The sequence below is a fragment of the Phallusia mammillata genome, chromosome 2, assembly GCF_965637545.1.
Source record: "Phallusia mammillata chromosome 2, kaPhaMamm4.hap1.1, whole genome shotgun sequence".
NCBI lineage: Eukaryota > Metazoa > Chordata > Ascidiacea > Phlebobranchia > Ascidiidae > Phallusia > Phallusia mammillata.
Window position 1 is genome coordinate 12,495,534 of NC_137253.1, and position 22,408 is coordinate 12,517,941.

General features: G+C 35.5%; 2 protein-coding genes across 2 annotated transcripts in view; both read left to right on the forward strand.

Moving 5' to 3' along the window:
• Positions 1–1,087: 1,087 nt before the first annotated feature.
• LOC145215253 (eukaryotic translation initiation factor 3 subunit E-like) lies at positions 1,088–7,206 on the forward strand. The gene is made up of 9 exons (XM_080083935.1): positions 1,088–1,320; positions 1,720–1,836; positions 1,975–2,101; positions 2,468–2,649; positions 4,407–4,595; positions 5,272–5,502; positions 6,148–6,309; positions 6,553–6,648; positions 7,000–7,206. Exons 1-9 carry the CDS (start codon positions 1,126–1,128, stop codon positions 7,036–7,038), a joined length of 1,338 nt encoding a protein of 445 aa, XP_079940061.1. The 5' UTR covers positions 1,088–1,125; the 3' UTR covers positions 7,039–7,206.
• Positions 7,207–8,334: 1,128 nt separating this feature from the next.
• LOC145215252 (transient receptor potential cation channel subfamily M member 1-like) overlaps positions 8,335–22,408 on the forward strand; it is a 28,317-nt gene continuing 14,243 nt past the window's right edge. Inside the window, exons 1-25 of the mRNA XM_080083934.1 lie at positions 8,335–8,605; positions 9,003–9,088; positions 9,300–9,470; positions 9,530–9,647; positions 10,447–10,586; positions 10,654–10,727; positions 11,933–12,057; positions 12,584–12,755; positions 13,181–13,355; positions 14,141–14,264; positions 14,815–14,890; positions 15,512–15,612; positions 15,924–16,058; positions 16,417–16,506; positions 16,762–16,923; positions 17,494–17,670; positions 18,089–18,186; positions 18,715–18,943; positions 19,469–19,602; positions 20,061–20,133; positions 20,219–20,410; positions 20,472–20,546; positions 20,885–21,102; positions 21,831–21,945; positions 22,163–22,268. Coding sequence (XP_079940060.1) covers positions 8,531–8,605; positions 9,003–9,088; positions 9,300–9,470; positions 9,530–9,647; positions 10,447–10,586; positions 10,654–10,727; positions 11,933–12,057; positions 12,584–12,755; positions 13,181–13,355; positions 14,141–14,264; positions 14,815–14,890; positions 15,512–15,612; positions 15,924–16,058; positions 16,417–16,506; positions 16,762–16,923; positions 17,494–17,670; positions 18,089–18,186; positions 18,715–18,943; positions 19,469–19,602; positions 20,061–20,133; positions 20,219–20,410; positions 20,472–20,546; positions 20,885–21,102; positions 21,831–21,945; positions 22,163–22,268 — 3,241 coding nt within the window. The 5' untranslated portion in view covers positions 8,335–8,530. The remainder of the gene's footprint in view (positions 8,606–9,002; positions 9,089–9,299; positions 9,471–9,529; positions 9,648–10,446; positions 10,587–10,653; positions 10,728–11,932; positions 12,058–12,583; positions 12,756–13,180; positions 13,356–14,140; positions 14,265–14,814; positions 14,891–15,511; positions 15,613–15,923; positions 16,059–16,416; positions 16,507–16,761; positions 16,924–17,493; positions 17,671–18,088; positions 18,187–18,714; positions 18,944–19,468; positions 19,603–20,060; positions 20,134–20,218; positions 20,411–20,471; positions 20,547–20,884; positions 21,103–21,830; positions 21,946–22,162; positions 22,269–22,408) is intronic.

A 22,408-nucleotide genomic window follows, 5' to 3' on the forward strand; every position in this document is an offset into this window, starting at 1 on the left:
ATGGCGATGGAGTATTTGGCAATGATGGCAAAACGTAGCTTAACAACGAAATAAATACGCAAAGTTTGCCAGGTTTAACAGCATGGTAAAGCATAAAGGAAACAGAATTAGAACTGAAAAATTAGTACGGCCCGCTGTGACTTGGCGGATCTTATTTTGACCCGGCGCAGGCAAAAGGTTGCCTATCCCTTTAAGTTTAAACTTTAAAGTGAAGATTTCCAGAATTTAAGTTTTTCGGCACTAACCCCTCTTTAGAAGCAGTGAGAAATAAAAAGAGATGACATAGGTTCGTTAATGTATTTTGGAGAATTTAGTTCAGGTTCATAATTCACACTACTTTTGCCGACTACATTTCGAAACATTTAAATTAGCGATTTCCACTCTACCGCTGAGGATGTAACGATTTTACACATGCGTGAGCTCTCTCGTTATTTGACCAATGTTGGCGATTTGGAAACGTTTGTGAATAACAAAATGTTTTAAACTTTAATACGACGATCAATATGTAACAAAAAATATACGAAATGTTGAAGTTTAAAGTTTGAAAAACCTTTTTAACAATATATTTAATATATTTTGTTGTTTTGTTTTCGTTTTTGAACATTTACTGGTTTCTTTTCATTGAAAGTAAGTTTTGTACAGTTTCAGTGAAACAACGTGAATTGTTTTTCACAACACTAGTTTTTGAAGAATGCGGTCAAATAGCTAAATGACACTAAGTCAGTTATTGTAAATTATTAAATAACATTTTATTACCTAAGGTTTTTGGACAAAAAGAAATGTTGAAAATAATTCATCAACGTTGTTTTAAACGTTTGGTTTATTCTACTTGTTTTTTACTTGCAAAAACCAATAGTCACTACCAGTGTTTTTTTAAGGTGTTTTGGAGGACCGTTTCGGTCCCCCAAATTTCTCCAGCGGTTTCCCAAAATTTGCCAGTTGCCTAATAAATAATTCGTTTAAGCAAATATGGCTATTTTTTGGTATTTAAATGAAACACTTGCGGTCTCTTAAAACTACTTAGCGGTCACCCAAACCAAACCTTAAAAAAAAACCTGGCTCACTACAAAAGTATATTCCTAATAAATTTTACCACAATATTACAGAATCAATTATTATTAGAAAATGGCTGAGTATGATTTAACCACAAATGTTGGCAAGTACCTTGACCGCCATCTTGTCTTTCCTCTACTTGAATTTTTGTCGGAAAGAGAAATTTACAATGAGCGCGATCTTCACCAGGGAAAACTGGAACTTCTCAGCAACACCAACATGGTTGATTTTGCGATGGATGTTCACAAAACCTTATATCCTGGAGAGGTATTTTGAGTTGTTTCGATTGAAAGTTTTTTATGCTAAAAGTTTAAAACAAATCAGGTGTTCTGGATTTGCAATGTTACTATATTTAGAAAAGCCACAGGCCTGAATCAGCCATATCTTGTGTTGTGCATTGTAGATTAGCTAAACAAAGCAGCACTGTTTTTGGTACCATGTCAACTCTGTTCAAGCACTTTTGGTCTTATTTATCTACTTCAATTTCACACTGCTATTCAACATAGTGTTATTGCTCTTTATAAACAAAACAAAACAAAACATAGGACATGCTAATAAATTTAAAGCCACTGTGAACTGACATGTGTCTGTATGGTGTTTCTTTATTTCAAGTCCAATTTCTCTGGTTGGTAATAAAAATTGACATATTGTTTGTACCTTATGCAGGAAATCCCAGTTCATCTGAGAGAAAAAAGAAATGAAGTTGTCAGCTTGCTGAAATCACACACAATCAAAACTGAACCTATTGTGCACATTTTTGAACAAGAAGAAGTCAGAAAGCAGGTGACCATGTCATGTGATTTAATTGTTTTCATCCACTTTCATTATCATTTTTATGTAGTGTGTGCAATACATATATATATATATATATAATAAACAGCTACACAGTTACTGCAAATTAATTTTACTTTTGCTTTGCAGATTGAAACTACCAGAGATGGAAAACAACTTTTTGAATACCTTGAAAAGAATCACAATTTTAAACTGGAAGATTTGGACACTTTGTATAACTATGCAAAGTTTCAATATGAATGTGGAAACTATTCAGGTACATTATAGATTATATTACAATTTGATATACCAAGTAACTACATTTCTAGTACTACATAGACTAATAAACCTATACCACTCACTTCTACTAGGTTATGTTCAGTTATTGCCCTAAAAATTCCATTAAACGATTTTTAAATACATTGTCATTAAATGTGAATAAGCAACCTTCATTCAAAAGTAGTATCAGCCCTGAAGCATAACTGCAGGTCAATGATAAAGACACACAGTCATATCTGTAAAAAGTGTTGAGTGATTTACAATCATCAGTTATATATCTTTAGATTTATAGAAAAATATATTCTTTGGTCTTCAAAGGGCAAAATACAACTTGCTAAAAAACACGGTGTTGTAAAATTTACAGGTGCAGCGGAGTATCTCTACTTCCACAGAGTGTTGGTAACACCAGATGATAAACGAGCTTTGGATTCACTGTGGGGAAAACTGGCCAGTGAAATTCTTATGCAAGATTGGGACACTGCATGGGAGGATCTGCATCGATTGAGAGAAAGCATTGACTCAAATCTCCATGGTAGTCAACTGCAGGTACAATAACCGTGGTTGTAAAGAATGTCTATCTCATAGAGTAAACCTTGCTTAAACCGGACTTTGTAAAGATCTTTGCCTAATTGCGACAAAACTTGAGGTACAAATAATTTGCAATGTGGTAATGTATATATAATCAAAATCAGTTAATCGGGATCTTCGCCTAATCCAGACAATTTTTTTGGTCCAAACAGGTCCAGATTAACCAAGGTTTACTAATTTAAAAAAAGACATCATTTGTAAAAACTTAAAATTCTCTACGAGGGCATTTTTCTCAGTTATAAAATCCCTGACCAAATCACATACAATGAGTATAATTTGATTGAGGGTTTTTGGTTTCGAAAATAAATAATAGCCCAACTTCAATGTGAGATACATCTTTGCTTGTGTACCTCATATAAAATGATCCCCAAAACCATGCAAGGTTGTAACATGAAATGTTTTATTTTTAGCCAGTGTGTTAAAACCAGCATGTCACAACAGTGACACCTAGTAGGGATGTGCCAAAACTGCAAATGTTCTGTTTGGTCGAGCACCGAGCATCTCACTTTAATGCTCGGTGCTCGGACGAGCACGCTCGGTGCATTATGACGTCACAAAAAAATCCCCTTTCTACGTTTTAGCTCTACAAGGTCTCTTACGTCACCACCGGCTGTGTTGTTTTGAGCTGTACATGCTCGTAAAGAACGCGTTTTTCCTCACGCGTTTTCCATCTAATACGTTTGAAAAATCATTCATTTTTTTTCTTGGATACCCTTTAGAACACTAGTTATGGGTCCCCTTCCCTGAAGGGGACACATATTGTTTTTGTCCGTATTTTTTTTTTCTTTTTTTCTTTTTTCTTTTTTCTGTCTAACGCTGGTTTGTGAGACGCATTTGGTCAAGAAAGAGTGCTTCAAATTTATTCAAATTTGGACATATGTTAGATATTAATCCAAACTTGGTCCACCTGAAGTTTGACCCCAAATTACCCAGCGGTTCACCCACAGGCCCCCGAAACGTAAAATTTTTAATTATAACGCTCGGGTCAGTTTGTGCAACTGCTCGGCCGAGCACCGAGCATCAAACACGGCGATGCTCCGTACCGAGTACTCGGGTTCTGGCTCGGCTCGGCCCATCCCTAACACCTAGCATACAGAGCAAACCTGAAAAACAATGAAAACCCATTCTGTGATATCACTGTTAATACCTTTTTGCTTGACAAGTAAATTATGGTGTATATGTTGCCTAGAACAGTTTTAAGACAGCTAGTGACAAAATCTTTCCATTTTCATCATAGATCAACCTTTGTTAGTAAACCACCGCTTTCATTTGATAATCATAAAATGAAGCTGTCATTATTTGATATCATGTCAGATAACTAAACCACAAGCTGATAGACTTAACTGTGTATAGCAAGTGCACAAAGAAACTTTTGGATACACAAAGCTGTAATAGATATTGTGCCAAAATTATGATATGATTTAATGGAACATAAGTTAGTATTTGGGGGCACACAGTCACTTTTGTTTAACAGAGTAATACAATCATGCTTTATGTGAGGGCCCTGTTTGACAAATAATGCTTCACTGTTAAAATTTTAAAGGTGTCATTTTACACTGTATTTTTAGGTCATTACGTCATCTGTTGACATACTCAATACGCGTTTGCTAAACTGGGACGTCAGGTAGTGTTATCCATGCGTCACAAATTCCCACAACAAAAACACCACACGTATGATTGATGTTTGTTATTCATAGTGCATCTTGTATTTTCAGCTTCTTCAACAGAGGACGTGGCTAATTCACTGGTCACTTTTTGTGTTCTTCAATCATGCCAAGGGCAGGGATGAAATCATAGATTTGTTTTTGTACCAACCGCCCTATCTTAACGCCATCCAAACTATGTGCCCTTGGGTACTACGTTACTTGACCACAGCCGTTATAACTAACAAAAGAAGACGTCAGGTATATATATATATATAGGGAAAACATACATAGCGAATAATCGTTGAATATTGAAGCGCCCTTAACTGTAGTTCAAACTAGTGATGCCCTAAAGGTTCGGTTTACGGAAACGTTTCGGCTGAATATGCTGTTTTGCCAATGTTTCGGTTTCGGCCCGAACTTTTATTAAAATTTGGCATGAACTAGTTGTTGTATGTATTTAGCAAACACGATCCGCGTTGTCTGCAAAATATTGGCTGTTTTGTCCAGCTTGTTTTTTGTTGTCATAAAAAAGTTCACCTGCATCAACAACACAAGGTTGAATTAAAAACATCTATCAAAAAGGGAGGTTCAGGTTCGACCTAAATCGACCGAAATTATTCGGCCTCATCCGTTATGGCATGGCCGGTTTAGGCCCAAACTTTTGAGGCAGGTTCGGTGCATCACTAGTTCAAACCTTTACGGTTTTTGACCTTCCTTTACTTGGCAAAGCGTGGTTAAACATGCCTGTTCTGCGCAATACCGCTAAACTATACGTTCAACTAAGTTTTGAATGCTTCCGGGTGCCTTTGACCGCCTGTTTGGCTTCGCGACCTATAACAGTTCTTGGTGTTTTTTGTGTCCAAAATACCTCTTTTAATCATATTCGGCCCGCGTAAATGTTTAATAAACTCTTTATTTTGATCTTGTTGTGCAGGTGCTTAAGGATTTGGTTCGCGTAATTCAGCAGGAGTCTTACACTTATCGTGACCCTATCACCGAGTTCATCGAATGTCTTTACATTCACTTTGACTTTGACCGGGCGCAGGAAAAACTGAGGGAGTGTGCAACTGTTCTCGCGAACGACTTCTTCCTGGTAGCTTGTCTCGACGACTTCATCGAAAATGCTCGGCTTTTCATTTTCGAAACTTTCTGCCGAATTCACCAGGTCAGCAGTTTAGGAAATTTAGTTTTGACCAGCATTTCTGCTTAACACAAATCTATTTTACCTTTAAAGCATACGTAGTACACAAGGCGTATTGGAGACGCCCAACCAAATCAAGCAGGCGTCTCAAACATTAAATGCTTATGCCTAAAAGGACTGCTTTGGTAGATCTGCTTGCTTCCGTACAACGCCAATGGGCCTAACCTACTATGATTTATATATGAATTTACCCTGATCTCTGGTCCGCATGATCGCTTCACTACTGGCCCCAGTTACTAATGTATGTTTTATCTAACTACCTTTAGGTTTAAATCTCTTGACAAATGTAACCCTAAATTTTCAATTTGCTTTTTAAAGAAAAAGTGTACCAATTAAATGCCAATCCAAAAATGTCTTAAATTGCAAATTTTACTTTAACCAACGGATTCTACGCCAGTTCAGTTATAGGTATCGTTATCTATCGGGTTATTTGAATAACAACAATGCATAGGGGATTTACAATCTGCTAAACTTTTTTCGCTTTGACACACCTTATCAACTTAAAGTGAGCAAGCAGATTTTTTAATCGCAACTATTTAGTGTCGAACTTACCTGTCACTTGATGGCGTTACGACTTGCTTTGTTGATGACACGTTGTGTGCTTTGCAGTGCATCAGCATAGACATGTTGGCCGACAAGTTGAACATGACTGTCGCCGAAGCCGAGAAATGGATTGTGAATTTGATCAGGAACGCGCGACTTGATGCCAAGATTGACTCGAAGATGGGTCACGTGATGATGGGAACTCAAGCGATTTCGCCATATGAGCAGGTAAGCTGTTGTGACGTAACAACTTTTGTTCGGTAAATTTCGGGTCGTCAACCGTATTTACGGTTTACTGTTTAATAGTCAGCTTTTTATAGTGCTAAACTAAAACTTATAAACCACATTTAAGGATCAGCAGTTTTGTTAGCTAGCTTGTATAAGATTTAAATGGTTTAATGGAAACCCCGCAAGTATTATAGATTATTGCTCACATCAGTCCTAAAATGAAAGAGTTTGTTTTTCGTCCAGGTAATTGAGAAAACTAAAAGTTTGGCTTTACGAACTCAAATGTTGGCTACAAACGTCGAAAGGCGACTTAACAAAGAGAGGGATCGAACAGACGCGGTAAGTATTTTTACCCTTTGAAAAACAGCCCATTTTGCCGCAATGAGTCGAATAGTCACAAAACATCGACGTTTTTTGGGGGGCGGTCAATCAAATATTGTGTTGAAACTTCTGGGGTTAATTTTTGCTAAAACGAAAAATGTGTATATTAGAAAGCTTTTTGTCCATAAACATTTGCTAAACAGCAACATATGTCTTGTATCAAATTGTCTATATTTTACGCACTTTTTTAAATTTTTACATAAAATTGATGCTGCCTTAATACTAGAACGAATTTACAATACACGGGTGACACAGCCCATATACATTAAATAATGGCATCTTGATCAACTTGTTCTAATTTTTTTGCAGGTTCCGCATTGGGCGGGCGGACCCAAAGAGAACTGGTAGCCGTTTCTTCACGTCTATTTTCGTTTCGCCATTTGTCTGTTTCATGTGGTGTGACTCGGGATTCGGCACTGGTAGTGATGGAAAACATGCGATTTTTTGAGAATATATGTAAATTTTCGTTGTGTGTAAACTATGGAAGCTTTGCACCAGTAAAAACAGACAAACATACGCGTTTGATTTTTATCAGTCATGTTTTTAAAATATCACGGTATTTTTTCTTTAAACAGTAATGTGCTAACCTAACATTTTTAAATGAGCTATTTCTGGCAGAAATAATGTATAAACGAATATTGCTCTTCCAGCAGTTTTTCAGCTGAAACAGCAATAGGCTACTAGTCCAACATATTTTGGTTGTAGATTAGTGCGTTTGTCCAGTATTTTTTCTTCGCATAGAAATGGTCCTTTACGTCAACATTCTCGAATATGCTGTTTTAGCTGTACACTGAAATGAATACATGCACCGTTACGGAATCTTTAAGTCAGAAAGGACATAATCTTTCTCACCAAAACTTATCTTTTAAAGACGCGACCTACTTTGAAGTTAGTCATCCGATTTTACTAGTGTAGGCCTACCCGGAATAAGTAGCTTACGGGCTGCCGTGTTTCCGCTTTAAACATTCATGTGATCCTGACATTGTAAAATCATTGAAACTGGTTCGTTTTAACCTAGAGAGTGCTATAGGCTCGTCTTCTGACTAAAGAAGGTGGACAGGTTATTACTTGGATTATGTTGTTGACACACGTATTGCTAATCCATCACTTGTCGCCTACGAATATGCAAATTAAGCGAAGATATGTTTGCACACAGACAGTTCCTTCATATCGTCTGCTGCCTGGTGGAGTTGGAAAAGGATTGCTACTAATGAAGCAAGCAACATTAGGCTAGTGTTGAATAATTTTATCAATTGTAGGAAATAACAGAATTCCTGCAGCGAAGGTGTTCTGTACTGAACAGACAGTGGGTTATGCGTTAACGTATAGCCTATAGGGTGTTCAAGAAAGTTGTAAAACAAGTTTAGGTGCATTTCTAGTCAAATCAGTTTGTAAAATGGGACACAGCGCAGGCGTGCGCCGAAAGTTACGTTTCAACGGCGGAAAGCATCAGGCTAACAATTATTTATTACCAACTCAAATGATTAATCGTTGCTACACAAGCATTTCAAAATCAGCTGTTGCACGAAAACCGTTTTTGCAACCAACGAGGAGCACAGTGCAGCACGGGGTACAAAACGAGAGAGATAAACACAACGAGGTTCGTTTTCATCGCATCGCCTTTTTTCACCACGCTGCGTCCTTCTTTCGTCACAAAGCCACTTTGCACGCGCTCGCTCAGTTTAGTTACACAGTTTGTTGTTGCTACGCCGGCATATGACGGTGGTTGTTCTTGCGCATAAACAGAAGGCGATAGCGCCTAAAACTAAGGGACAGTTTCAAATAATGAGTGAAAGTGTATTTGGTGTGGTAGTGTTTCGACAAGCGCTCCATATTCGACATGATCGAACTGACAAACTCGCGACGATCCGCAGGGGCCGCAGCGAGCAGGACGAACTCGGTTGATGAGGTGGAGGTACGACATGTTTCTTTTCCTAGTTTTTATACCTGGAGCACGTACTCAACTGTAATTTGCCACTGGCAGTAATTCTGTTTAATACACCTAAACAAACTGTGTTTGATTGTTTCATTAAACCTTGTACAATCATCAGTTTTTTTTAGAACAAATAATAATGCCCATTTTTTGATTGTTGTGTTTTGGTTACTACAAATACAACTTTTAAGATTCTTGATAAAACAAAAGTAAAAACTATCTCGAATCAAGTTAAACTATTTGAAGACAGGTGCCAGCCACAAAAGTCACAGAATAAACATTTTTACAGCATATGTGTGACAATAATTGTGACATGCACGTTTTTAATTATTTCAATTTTAAAATGTTAGAATAAAATACTATGACTATTGTTTTACAGGAAAAGTCCTGGATTGAGTTGACGTTTCGCAAGAGGGAATGTTTCAAGTTTATTCCAGCAGTACCAGCAACTGATGGTCTATCAAGGTACCAAAACACTTTTGCTGCTCAATAGTTTTTATGTATACAGTATTAAGATCAAAATATATGAAGATGAATTTTCTTCAAACAATAATATCAAATTAATCAGGCTTACTGTTATAACTGTTACAATGCATTGCAATGTACCTACAGTTTTCTACAGGTTTATTGAATAACGGTGATTTGGTAGTACTACTTCTCTGTCACTTAACTTCAGGTGTGGGTGTGGAAGAATTTTATCGGATCACCATTATCTTAACCAACGTGGAGTGGTTGAAGATGAAGAAATCCTTCCACTCGGAGCCACTGCTGGCAACTTTCAAAAACAAGGGAAGAAAAACAAACTGCTGCCAAAACCAGTCATTGAAATGTCAATTCTTGATGCAGGGTAGGTTTTTGAATTACATCTAATCGTGGATGCAACTTAAAATTGTACACCTAATTCAGAAAAGAATCTAGTCAAAAGGATTCCAAATGGAGTATAACACAACATACTTCTCTATTTCCTACTGATGCTTATGGGACCCTTGAATTTCAAGGAACAGGAGAGGGGGACAAATCAAAGGTAAAAACTTGGACTGTGAGGGTTGACCCATTGACCTCTGTTAAGTTTGTTAAATATTGTTTGTTTTATTAACTCTTTTGTGTGGCTGTTCATAAAATTTATAATTCTAAATAGTTCCAACCTATATCAAGTAGTGATGGGACGGGTACCCGGTACTCGGTATCGATGGTATCGAACGATTTCAGTGGTATCGATACTCGTACTCGGTATCGAAATATTTTGTCTCAGTTTTCGATACCAACGTTCGATACCAAATGCCGGTATACATCATAAGAATATGGGCAACTTTTTGCCAATATTTGCTTCGGACAGCACAAAATCGGGAAAAATTTCCACAAGGTTACGTATATATTTTTCGCTATCACGTGGTGATTACATTTTTCGGCGGGTGTGTGTGCATGCCTGTACCACGGCCATGGTAGATAATTTGTCCAGTGATATACCACACTATACTTAAGTACTCGGTACTTGGTATCGAAGGTATTTTAACGTGGTACTCGGTATCGGTACTCGCTTAAAAATCTGGTATCGTCCCATCACTAATATCAAGCATAACAATTGTTGGGATCTTTTGACACTAACATGGTAATCTTGTGGGTCTCAAACAGTGCAACCTAGAACACAGACAAGTGCAGCCAGACTGAATGAAAAGTTAATTTATACGATGTGATCCTCAACGTGAAATGACTTTTTTTCAAATTATTGCCAACAGTGCGCCGTCGAAATGTTTGGTTATTGTACATATAAGTACAAAGTTTGAGAAACACCATGTTAATTGTACATATCTTTCTCTTTGCAGTATATTAGATTATCCCAAGATACCAGCAATGATCTGGTGCTTCAATTGTTAATGGATGAGTGGAAACTTCGTCCACCAAAAATGGTGATCACAGTGCACGGTGGTGCTCATAATTTCCAGTTGCAGCCCAAACTTCATAGGTAAGTGATAGATGACACAATTTTGTTTAGGTTAGAAGTGGATTTTAAAATGTAACCTTTTTTGCAGAGTGTTCTGTAATGGGCTGGTGAAAGCTGCTAAGACTACGGGTGCTTGGATAATGTCTTTTGGTCTAAATACAGGTAAGAGAGCATGTATGTATTTTAGTTGGAAATAAACAGACTAAAACTTGGACAACATTCGTACTGAGTCTGGTGACTAATAATTTTTATAATATGCTACATACAGTTTAAATCATTGGTTCTCAAATTTTTTTGACCGCGACCCAAATCTGAGTTTTATGAACATCTCACAACCCAAGCCTCAAACATCAAAAAATGTATTTTTTTCTGATATGCACGAAAAAAGATGCAGACAACCAGTTGTATGTACACAGTACTATGAAACAATGACTTATTACAAACAAATGATTGATTTATTTTAGTGTGTTTGATGAAACTGAAATTTTTCCTTCAAAAATCTTCAATGCACGGCTCTATTTTTCATTCAAGAGACCACTTGATATTTTATATTCTGTGAAAGGTCTGTGATTTGACTTTTAACTGTTCTGTTCTGTAACGAGACCAACTGCAATTTCGAGGCCACGTGTTGGCGGCATAGGAGTTTGCACTTGATTCGTTCGACAACAGTGCATGAAACAAAACACATTGTGGCTTTGCAGCACCATGATCATTGATATAAGTGAATCCCAAATCTAAAAACGTTTCCTTGTACGAATAATTACTCATCCTTAAACGCTTACTGCTGTATCTCTAAGTTCAGTTTCGCATGATGAACTTGTCCTATTATTTCCCGTGCTTTGACGTTACAATCGCCATGTGCATAAAAGTTGGAAGGCTATTGTCGTATGTGGTCTGTATGTGGTAATGGCTATTTCATTTTACTGTACAACGTGGTCGAGTGAGGTGAATTTACTACTACTGCATTAAGTTAATTCGTTTGTGTTTACTTAATGCAGTAATAGTTCGTTTGGGCAGAATTGAATCACCATATAACGCGACCCATTTTTTGACCCGGCGCGACCCATACTTTGAGAACCACTGGTTTAAATAAAGTTGGTCATTTTTGAAAAGAAATGCAGAGAAACTTTTAACAGAGTAAGTAATAAAAATATGTCTGCATAATAATTTGAAGCATTGTTTGTACTTTTCTTTTTTGATTGCCTTTAACAGTTTTAGACAGGTCATCTTTTTTTAGGCTTGTGTTGACGTAAATAAACAATCAATAAAGTTGTCATGAAAAAACATAAAACAGTGGAAAACTGACATCACCTTTTGCTAACAAAGAATAATCCAGAGTGTAACAAACCTTACATTTTTTGCTACAGGCGTTGGTGCTATAGTGGGAAATGCCCTAAAAGAACACAAAGCCAGATCACGCGGCAAGATAATAAGTATAGGTGTGGCACCGTGGGGTGTTGTTGACCATAGAGAGGATCTTGTCGGATCTCAGGTTGGTTTGAAACTTTCCTGTGTGGTTTAGACACATGTACAATTATCTTCCCAAATTTTAGGGTTTACGTAGAAGTGCTTAGCCTGCACAATCATTAACAGATGATTTGGATAATTTTTTCCCAATGAAGGTGGAAATTTAGGATAATTAGTCGTTTAATAGTTCCTCAACTTGATTAATCTCACCACCATAGTGATAAAATTGGGGGTTTTGGATTCATTTGCAACTGTTACAATTTAACAGTTAAATAATTTTAGTCTTCAAATAAGTGAATACGCATTTTCGGAAGCAACTGCAATTTTGTTTTATGTCTAAATACCACACGGTAGACCAAAATAATTTATTGATTTTCTGACAGGTAAAATTAATAAAACATCTCTATTTGCACACTTACCATATGGCTATGTTGATTTTGTTGTGTATAACAATATGCAAGGCTTCTGTATGTGTAATATGTGTAACAATATTCAAGGCAACTGCAATTTCACTAGTGAAACTAATTCCATCCTACCTCGTTTTTGTTCAGCCCATTAGCGCATATCAGACAATGGATAATCCCATCAGCAAGGGCTCAGTACTTCATGCTGCTCACACACACTTTCTTCTTGTGGACAATGGGACAGAGGGTCGATATGACAGTGAGTTGAGGTTTCGGCGCCACCTCGAACGACGTCTATCACAGCAACAACTTATGTCAAGTATGGATTTGTTTTAGATCCAATTTTAACTATATTTAGATTTGCACTTGACAAGACTACTAAGCTGTCTGTTGTTCTATAAAACATGTAGCAAACAATAAAATTAACCAAAATAAAAAAATACAATTTATAAAAAAAAAAAAATTAACTATAATTGCCATAAATGTAAGTCTTAAAATTGTATTGCTAAAACAACTGAGGTTCATAACTAAAATGTTCCAAATATCTTGAAAAAACTTTTTTTACTGATCATTTTTTATTACATCAACTTAAACAAATATTAACTTAACCTTGGTTAACACAACAAAGCAAGATGCTTATACAGCATTTTTTTCACACTGTCATTGAAATGTACTTACAACTTGGCATTTGTATGTTTACACAAAGCTTTCACCATTGCTACAAATTGTTTATTGTTGATTTAGGACATGCAAGAACATGCCCTGTGGTTTGTCTTGTACTGGAAGGTGGAAAAAACACGATCAATGTGGTTTTGGAAAGTGTCCGTCAATCACCGCCCATTCCAGTAATTGTTTGTGATGGGAGTGGACGTGCAGCTGATTTAATCGCATTTGCGCATCAGTATACAGATGACGAAGGGTAAAAATGTGTTTCTGGTAGTTTGTGACGAATTTAAGTGTTATTTTTGCATGACCGTGATACATACTTATGTTTCAATGGTTTTGACAACATTTATAAGCGATGAAAACATTTTTGATACTAAACATTTTGACTCACTACCTTCTTGCGTAATGAGCCAATAACTTTATGCAAAAATATACAAAGACTCCATCACAATCCATTACATTGATTAAGAAATCTTCAAGACCCTGCAAAGCAAATTCAATATTTATGGATTGTACTTAATACTGCTAATATGTTTTAGAGAAATCCTAAAAATCAGGAAAAAGTTAATTTAACCCTTTACCCTTTCAGTGTTGTAACTAAAATTTGTTGTTACGGTCTATTAACATTGGCACATGAGGGCATTTTACATGGCATGCCCACCGATTTTCAAATTCTTGTTCATGTATTTAAAAAACTATAACATTTGCTGGTTTTCTGTTTGCTATGATTTTGGTGTTAAAAACCAGACTACAACCATGATTCTGCCTTCTTGTTTATATTTTTTAAATCAGCTGACACAGTAAACCACTATTTCACACAATGATGAGTAATTTGGCATGTGACATTCTACAGGTTTCTGACCCTTGGTCTATTAGGTCTTTATCTACTATAGGCAAGGGGTCATGTGACTTTAGGTTTGTAGTTTGATCATCAGTATTGCCTACTACTCTACCTTGAATTGTTACCTAAAATACAAAAATATGTAACATCCTGTTTATCATACACTGTAAGTTTACCAGGAAATGATCTACTTACAGAATAATGATTGAGGAACTGAGAGAGCAACTACTGGTCTTGGTGCAAAAGACTTTTAAATGCAGCAAGGAACAGGCCCAGTATATCTTTATTTCCATACTTGAATGTGTGAAAAAGAAGGAACTGGTATGTTGGACCTGCTCAACCACATGCCTGCTTCAACCATCACAATATGTACTGTAGTAACAATTCAGTTAACACATAGATGAATTGCTTGAATTAGCAGGCCTGGCTAACTATCGTAATAACAATTCTTCGTTTGTGGTTGTTGTTATTTATAACCTTGTTGTTGAACATATTTTGATGGTTCTTCACTGAAGGTGACATGTGTTGTTTTTGTCCGTATTTGTTTTTTTGTCTAACGAGGTTTGTTACATGCATTTGGTCAAGAAAGGTCATTTTAAACTTATTTAAATTTCAACACATGTTAGTTAGTGTAGTAATTAAATTTGTCAGCACAACTCCAGGTAATTAGTAAATGTCACCATTAACAGACAGCAAACTTAAAATATTTTAAAATTATGTTTGAAACAAGTTTATGTCCTTACTTTGCATACTGTATTGTCATTTGTTTATGATTTTAAACAATGACTGTGTATTTGTTTATGCATGTCACCAATGTGTAGGTGGTGCTATAAATGTATTTCAACACACCTACAATGTTTTCCATCTGCAGATAACAATATTTCGCATGGGACAGGGATACAACCAGGATGACATCGACATGTCAATACTTACTGCCACTTTAAAAGGTAAGCGAAACTGCCCTATCACATTTCACAAGAACGTGTAGGCAAATGTGCCATTATGTGTTTTCATTTTAAATGACATTTTCACCTTTGAATGTGTACATGTTTAAAATTTGTTTATACCCGGTTTGAGCAGCTGTGTATATGGTTGGGTCAAAATTTTTGACATTAAAAACCTTTTGGGCAACAAAGTGTCTAAAACGTGGCTTGTTTTTTTGTCTAAAAATTGTTTGTTTTTAGAAAGAATGGTTTTGACATTTTTGCAATGCAAAGTCGGCTGCTGATTGCACAGTTTAAATTTTTACAAATTTGGTTGATTTCAAGTAACATATTGTGTAGATTTTGAATTTGAAAACTTTTATATTTGCACATACAGTAAAGCTTGGTTAATCTGGACCTGTTTGGACCAAATAAATTTGTACGGATTAGATGAAAAACAAGATTAACCCATGTCAAGTGGTTAAAGTCTTACCACATTAATTAATTGTACCTTGAGTTTTTTTTCGAATTAGGCGGAGATCCAGATTAACGGAATCTGGTTTAACCCAGGAGTACTGTCTATGTTTTTAAATATGTGTATTAGAAGTGTGAGTTATAGTGAAGTTAAACATGGTATTGTTACAGCTCAATGCAAATCAGCCCCAGACATGTTGAATCTAGCTATGACTTGGAACCGAATTGACATTGCCACAAGTCAAATATTTGTATATGGGCGCCAGTGGCCGGTATGTTACATTGTTTTAATTGCATATGCATATGCCATTGTATTATATTTACATGTCTAATAACTCCTTTGACAATATTATTTTATGGTAAGAAAACTTTATAACCTTCTTTACACTGATATAATAAAAAATATTTTGTCATTGTATATATTAGTATAAAATAACAATATAATACGGTGTTTTTGATTTTTAGAAAAAATTTCACTATGTTTGGAGCAAACAATTTTATTATGACTAAGCATAACATTAGGTGCCCTTCTAAGCTAAGTTTTTTTCAAAATTCTGAAAAATGTTTTCTTTGGTTGATTTAGGTGATGTCCTTAGAGCAGGCAATGATGGATGCACTAATCAGTGATCGTGTGGACTTTGTTAAACTTTTGATGGAAAATGGAGTGAGCATGCACAAGTTTCTGACTATCACTCGTCTTGAAGAACTCTACAATGCTGTAAATACAAATTTTGTTCACTAATTGGTTAAATAATTGTTTATGAATTATAAGTAAATTTGCGGCCCTTATAGAAACTATTTACGCTACATGTGGAGATTGTGGAGTTGATAAAAAAATTCATAACTTCTTTCTACTTTGACACATACACCATGTTTGCTGATAATAAGGGAAATTGGCCAAAATTATAGTCACTACTAAAAATATCAATGTTCTGATGAGAACTTAAAAAGACTCCATGACTCTGGAGTAACTCCATAACCCTGATACAGATGAAACTAGTGATACTTTGAGCAAACAAGCAGCTGGATTGTGTTTGTTGATGTTTGACTCTAAATTGACTACTATTTATTTATAGAAGCCACCATTAAATCTTGTGTATTTGATTAACGATGTCAAGAAAAATATCACTCCAGGATATCGATTTACATTGATCGATATCGGCCAGGTAAAACCTTACTTGTTTTTTCATTAGCGGTTTATTAACATTTTAAGATTTTACTAACTTGTTAATTGTTAGCATGATTTCTAAAATCATGGTTGTAAAAAAATGTTGTAAAAAATGATGGAATTCTATAAGGAAAAAAAAACTGATTTTCCAATGCAAAAATACATTTGTTGAAGACATTGGCAATTTTTATGTTTTTAAAGAAGAAATGTTTTGAAGCAAAAATAACCGCAATAAATTTAAATATTTTGTTAGGTTGTTGAACTTTTAATGGGTGGTGCTTACCGATCGAGCTACACGAGAAAGCGATTTCGCCTCCATTACTCAATGAAAGCTGACAATGGAATGAGGAAACAGCTGAGCATTAAAATGGGACTGAATGCATTTGGAACATCTACATCCTTCCACAAAACTGATGTAAGGCAACTTGTCAAAACAAATCAAATCAATGCCCTGTGAAGGAGATTCATTGCCCTTGTACCTTACTTTTACCTCAGTTTTATGAACACTGATTGCATACAGTTTATCAAACCATTTTGTTAACTTTTTACTGCAAGTTAGAAAAATAGTTAAGGGTAAATATTTTAAATTTTAGCAAGCGAATAATGACGGACTTTAGCTTTTTACCAAGGGCAATCTTTCAAGATATGTTAATTTAGTTAAAAATGGCACAATCCTATATTGTGTTTTTTCTTTGACGTCTTAACATCATATGCAAAACTGACAACAAAATTCTATTTTGCAGTGTAACACCTAACATGTTTTTCACTGTTATATGTGTCACCTTTTACGCAACACACCATTTTCGTCAAAGGTTGGGAATTCCATCATGGTCAAATTTTTTATTTTAACAAAACCGGTTTAAACAGTTTAAACAAAAGTAACGCATTTGTTTATGCGGGGCTCAAAACAAATTGACTTTGCTCATCATTTAAGATAGTTATTTTTTGCAAATTATGTTCATCATTTAATCAATTTGTGTTTTAGTCTTTTCTACGTTCTGGTATTGAAACTCCAACATCTCAACGTAAAGTCGAGCCTCCACCAATACCGCTACCTCACTTTGCATACCCGTTTCATGAGTTACTGATTTGGGCTGTGCTGATGAAACGTCAAAAGATGGCACTCTTTATGTGGCAACAGGGAGAGGAAGCCATTGCTAAGGTAATCTGAGTGCTAAGTATTTCCTCATGTATATTATACAGCATATGATTTTAGCTGAATTTTACTTAAATGTTCAGCTAATGCAAGGAAGTAAATACTCTGACCCTAGGTTTCAATTAGACTCAAAATAAACAAATCTTGTTTAAACTTAGCTTATAAGGGCCATACTGTCTTTGGCTTCATTTTGTTCGATTTTTTGGTTGTCGTCTTAGTAGCAACCAAAAATATGCAGAGTATTGCAGCATTTAATATGAAATCATCTTCATATAACAGCATTGTTGTCAACTAGCGCAAAAATATCTATAAATAACAATACTGTCATGGATTTTTGTACTGCAAACTGAGATGTTTCAATAATAATGTTAACCAGATGACATGATTGATAATTCAGATGATTTGAATTATTTACTTGTCACAGGCTTTGGTTGCGTGTAAACTGTACAAAACAATGGCGAAAGAGGCTGCTGATGATGACCTTGATGTGGAAGAATCTGATCAACTGAAGAAGTATTCAATGTAAGTTGGAAGTTATCTGAGTGGAATTACAGCATGACCCTACATCGGTGTTGAAATTAACCAACACATTGACTGAAAAGCATTTACTGTGTATCACTTTGGTAAGGCACAGTGAAATCCCGAAATGCATAGTGGAACCAGTTTACTATGTTCAATTCAGTGTCTCGCAAAGTATCCTAAAAAAAGTTCTTTTAGGTTGTCTTTTTCTGAAGAATTTTAAGATTGAATAATTTTGGTAAAAAAAGGGTGCAGTAATTTTCATGAAAACTCACTTTCGAAAGGCTTCACTGTCTTTAAATACAAATACTTATGTAGGAAATCACAAAATTTAATTTTATAAGTATTCCGGTACCATCCTAAAAAAATTCAAAACCACTGGCTTGATTGATTGACACCACTGATAAAATCTCTCTTCTGATAAAATAAACAATGGACTGCATTTATTTTGCTAGAATCATTTTTTATAAGGATTGCAGGTTTATTAACACACTGTTTGAGCCAAATTAATCAACATTACAAAACCTTTAGGGAGTTTCACAATTTGGCATTACAAATGTTGGAGATATGTTACCGTGCCGACGATGATGCCACCCAACATTTACTGACATATGAGTTAAAACAGTGGAGTCGACACACCTGCCTCAGTCTTGCTGTTATTGCCAAGCATCGAGAATTTATTGCTCACCCTTGTGTTCAGCTTCTGTTAAATGATCTCTGGATGGGAGGACTGTCTGAGAGGAAAAATTCAGGATTAAAGGTAAATCTTGTGGTGAAAAAAACACTGACCACACTGAGCTTAACAAAAAACATCTAAATATGCAATAAATTCACAACTAGTGCCATCTTAAATTTGAGTTAACCTCGGTTAAGCCGGATTCGGTTAATTCGGATCTTTGCCTAATTTTGACAAAACTTGAAGTACAAATAAGTTGTAACGTGGTAAAGCTTGAACTAATCGACATCAGTTGATCACAAATATTTGCCTAATGCAGACAAATTTGTGATCAAAACGTGCCTAGATTAACCGACTGTATATTAATTACAATATGACTTTGTGAACTTTGAAAATGTAAGGGTGAAAACCACTAAGAAAGTATAATCCTTCCTAAATAGTGTTTGTCTGGGCGTGTTTTGTTGACTCATTAAGCTCTAGTTCTTTAGTTTATAGTTAATAAACATGCTTGTTTGTGCATTTGATTTGACTGTGTGTCAACATTGGGATATCAATTACTGAATATGTGAATGAGTTTTATGATTTCACTTTTATATGCATATGTTGCAGGTGATATGTGGGATTCTCATTCCCATCTCCATCCTCATGTTTGCATTCAAGTCTCAGGAAGAACTTCAGCTGATGCCTCAAACAGTGGAGGAACATCTCCATGAAGTTTCAAGTGCCTCATCCTCAGTTGAAGGGTAAGTTGAAATTAATGCCACAAATTTGCTAAATGCATCAAAATACCAAATACAGGAACTGGTTTATCACCTATTTTGTTTACTTACTGGGGGATCATAGATCCCAACCATAGCCATTCTTAAGAAAAAGTATGGTTAATCGCATAAAAAAAAAACTTGGCAAACTAGTTGTGCAATTAACTAATCTGGACTCGTTTGGACCAAACAATTTGTCAGGGTTAGGCAAAGATCTGAATTAACAAAAGTCGAAAGTCTTACAAATCATTTATGCCTGGAGGTTTATTCGAATTAGGTGAAGATCCGGATCAACCAATTCAGTTTAACCAAGGTGTACTGTATTTCCAAGTTTAAGAATAAAATGTATATTTATAGTAAATAATATTGTAAAAATAAACATATAATATGTGTAGTAACAGACAATTAAGAAACCAAATACTCTTTCAATTTCAATTTTCTAGATCAAGTTCTACATCAACATCCAGTTCAAGTTCATCCTCCAGCAGTCAGAGTTCCAACTCTACTATTGTTGTGGTAAGTCCTTTGTGTACATTATTCATGTGCAGTGAGTACCAAAAGCAATTTTCCTATGATTTTCAACTTTTATATTATTTTCTAGAAACCAGAAGTCTTGGGCCGACCTCCATCCGACCACCAGATCCAAGATGCTTACACAATTCTCGCAACACGTGCAAAACAACTAACACTCAGCAAAAAGATCTATGAGTTTTACAATGCTCCAATTACAAAGTTTTGGATGTATGTGATGACTTACTCCATATTATTGGTGCTTTTCACATATGTTGTACTGGTGGGTTGACTTGAAATGTTAAGTAAGAGATTTTTTTTTAATATTCTTGTGTTACTTTTAGGTAAACATGGATTTCTACCCATCTATTCCTGAATGGGTTGTTATATCACATGCTGCAACTATGGCTCTTGAGAAGGTATACTGAAATAGACATTAAGCTTTGTATAAACCAATTAAAGTTACAAACATCAAATGTTAGTAAAAACATAATAGTTTGCTTACATCATTGAAAGGTGATAACTTAAATACTATATACATTATTTTCTGGATAAAGACTAAAAAATTGACTATGGCTGTCCCATTTTACTTGTTTTTTTGGCTGTTACAATTTAAAAATTAAAAATTCAATACATTTTTTGTGAAAACTATGATGAAATGTGACATAGCGCATGGCAACTCATGTAAATGAAGTAAGTATGATTTATTTCTTTTCAAATAAAACTAAAAACTTACCAATTGATTAAAAACTTACAGGGGCGAGAAATAGTACTTTCAGCTCCAGGGACCACTGCACAAAAACTGAAGGTGTGGGGATCCAATTTCTGGAATCTTCTGGACGCTGTCACAATTTGCATGTTTTTTATCGGCTTTGGACTTCGAATTTCTCAGGACCATTACATAATGATGATAGGCAGGGCTGTGTATTGTGCCAACATTGTGTTGTGGTATGTCCATCTTCTCAACATATTCAGGTAAGCTCAGTCAAAAAAACAAATGTAAAAAGTCAATAACCGAACCTTGAATGCTGTTTAATTGTGGTTTAAAACAGTTGTGCAGTTTTAGCATCCCTTGAACAGTAGCAACATATTATTCTAGATGCAGGTATTTGTCGCAAATTTAGCAACATATTTTCCTCAGAAAAGTACTCAATTTCAATTTTTGGTAGGAAAACGAAATGTCTGGTCATTGCAAAAAAATAATAATAATGATTGTGCAAAAATGAATGGTTTTGCGTTTTTGAAGCTAAAGCAGAATTTCTGACCTATTTTTATTGCTGTTCCTAAACATAAGGCAAGAACAGCATGCTTTTACAACAATGGTTCTTAACCTTTCATAGCCCCTTTTGCAACACTCCCCCCGCTCACCACCCAAAAATTTAGATGGTAAACTTAAAAAAGTCTAACAGTTTTTTTGGAAATTGTCATTAAATCAGGTAATTGAACATACACTCTTTATTCAACCAATTTAAAAAGCAAAACGTTTGTTAACATCAATAGTAAAGGGATATATGACCATCTTAATAGGCCATGGTGCCTATTTGAACCCTTTGCAACTTGGCATTATTCTTCAGACTTTAGAATCTCACAATTTTTTTATTACTTGCACTAACTTAGAAAAGTTCTTGTTGTTATATGTCATTGTTCAGTGTAGTCTTCCCTTTTATTGCAAACTGTAACAAAGCATGTGTTGTGTTGTGTAGTGTGAACAAGCATCTTGGTCCTTATGTGATGATGATGGGAAAAATGATGGTTGACTTAGGAACGTTCATCATTCTTCTTGCTGTTGTGCTCATAAGTTTCGGTGTTTCCAGACAGGTACATGTTAAATGTCAGCACAAAAACCTTGTTTTGTGCCCCAGTAAAATGTTACACTTTGTTGTAACGAGGTGTTGTTACATTTTTTTAAAGTAATGGACCAGGCGTTTCAGATTTCATGTAATCTGTAATGCTAGGCCTAATGAAGTATTTGCACTTTGGGCCTATTATAGGACTTGTACTTAGGACCTTTGATAAATTTTTGAGTGTTGTTCAGGCCATCTTGCATCCAAACCAAAATGCCTCGTGGACTTTGCTTAAGGATTCGGTGCTGGAGCCATATTTTATGCTGTACGGAGAAGTGTACGCTGGAACCATCGACCGTAAGTTTAAATGCGAATAAAACAGCGTGAGAATTAGCTGGACAAAATATATATCCTTTCCCTGTATTACGAGCTGGCACTTATATAAATAAATTATCCAGAAGAGACTCAAGCGCCGTTCTTTACCTGATTTCGTCTAA

Bases quoted from the DNA above. Each gene is read 5' to 3' on its own strand.
- LOC145215253 (XM_080083935.1), top strand. From the start codon at position 1,126: ATGGCTGAGTATGATTTAACCACAAATGTTGGCAAGTACCTTGACCGC. The intron at 1,321-1,719 runs GTATTTTGAGTT...TACCTTATGCAG, and splicing joins AAACCTTATATCCTGGAGAG to GAAATCCCAGTTCATCTGAG. The intron at 6,649-6,999 runs GTAAGTATTTTT...ATTTTTTTGCAG, and splicing joins AGAGGGATCGAACAGACGCG to GTTCCGCATTGGGCGGGCGG.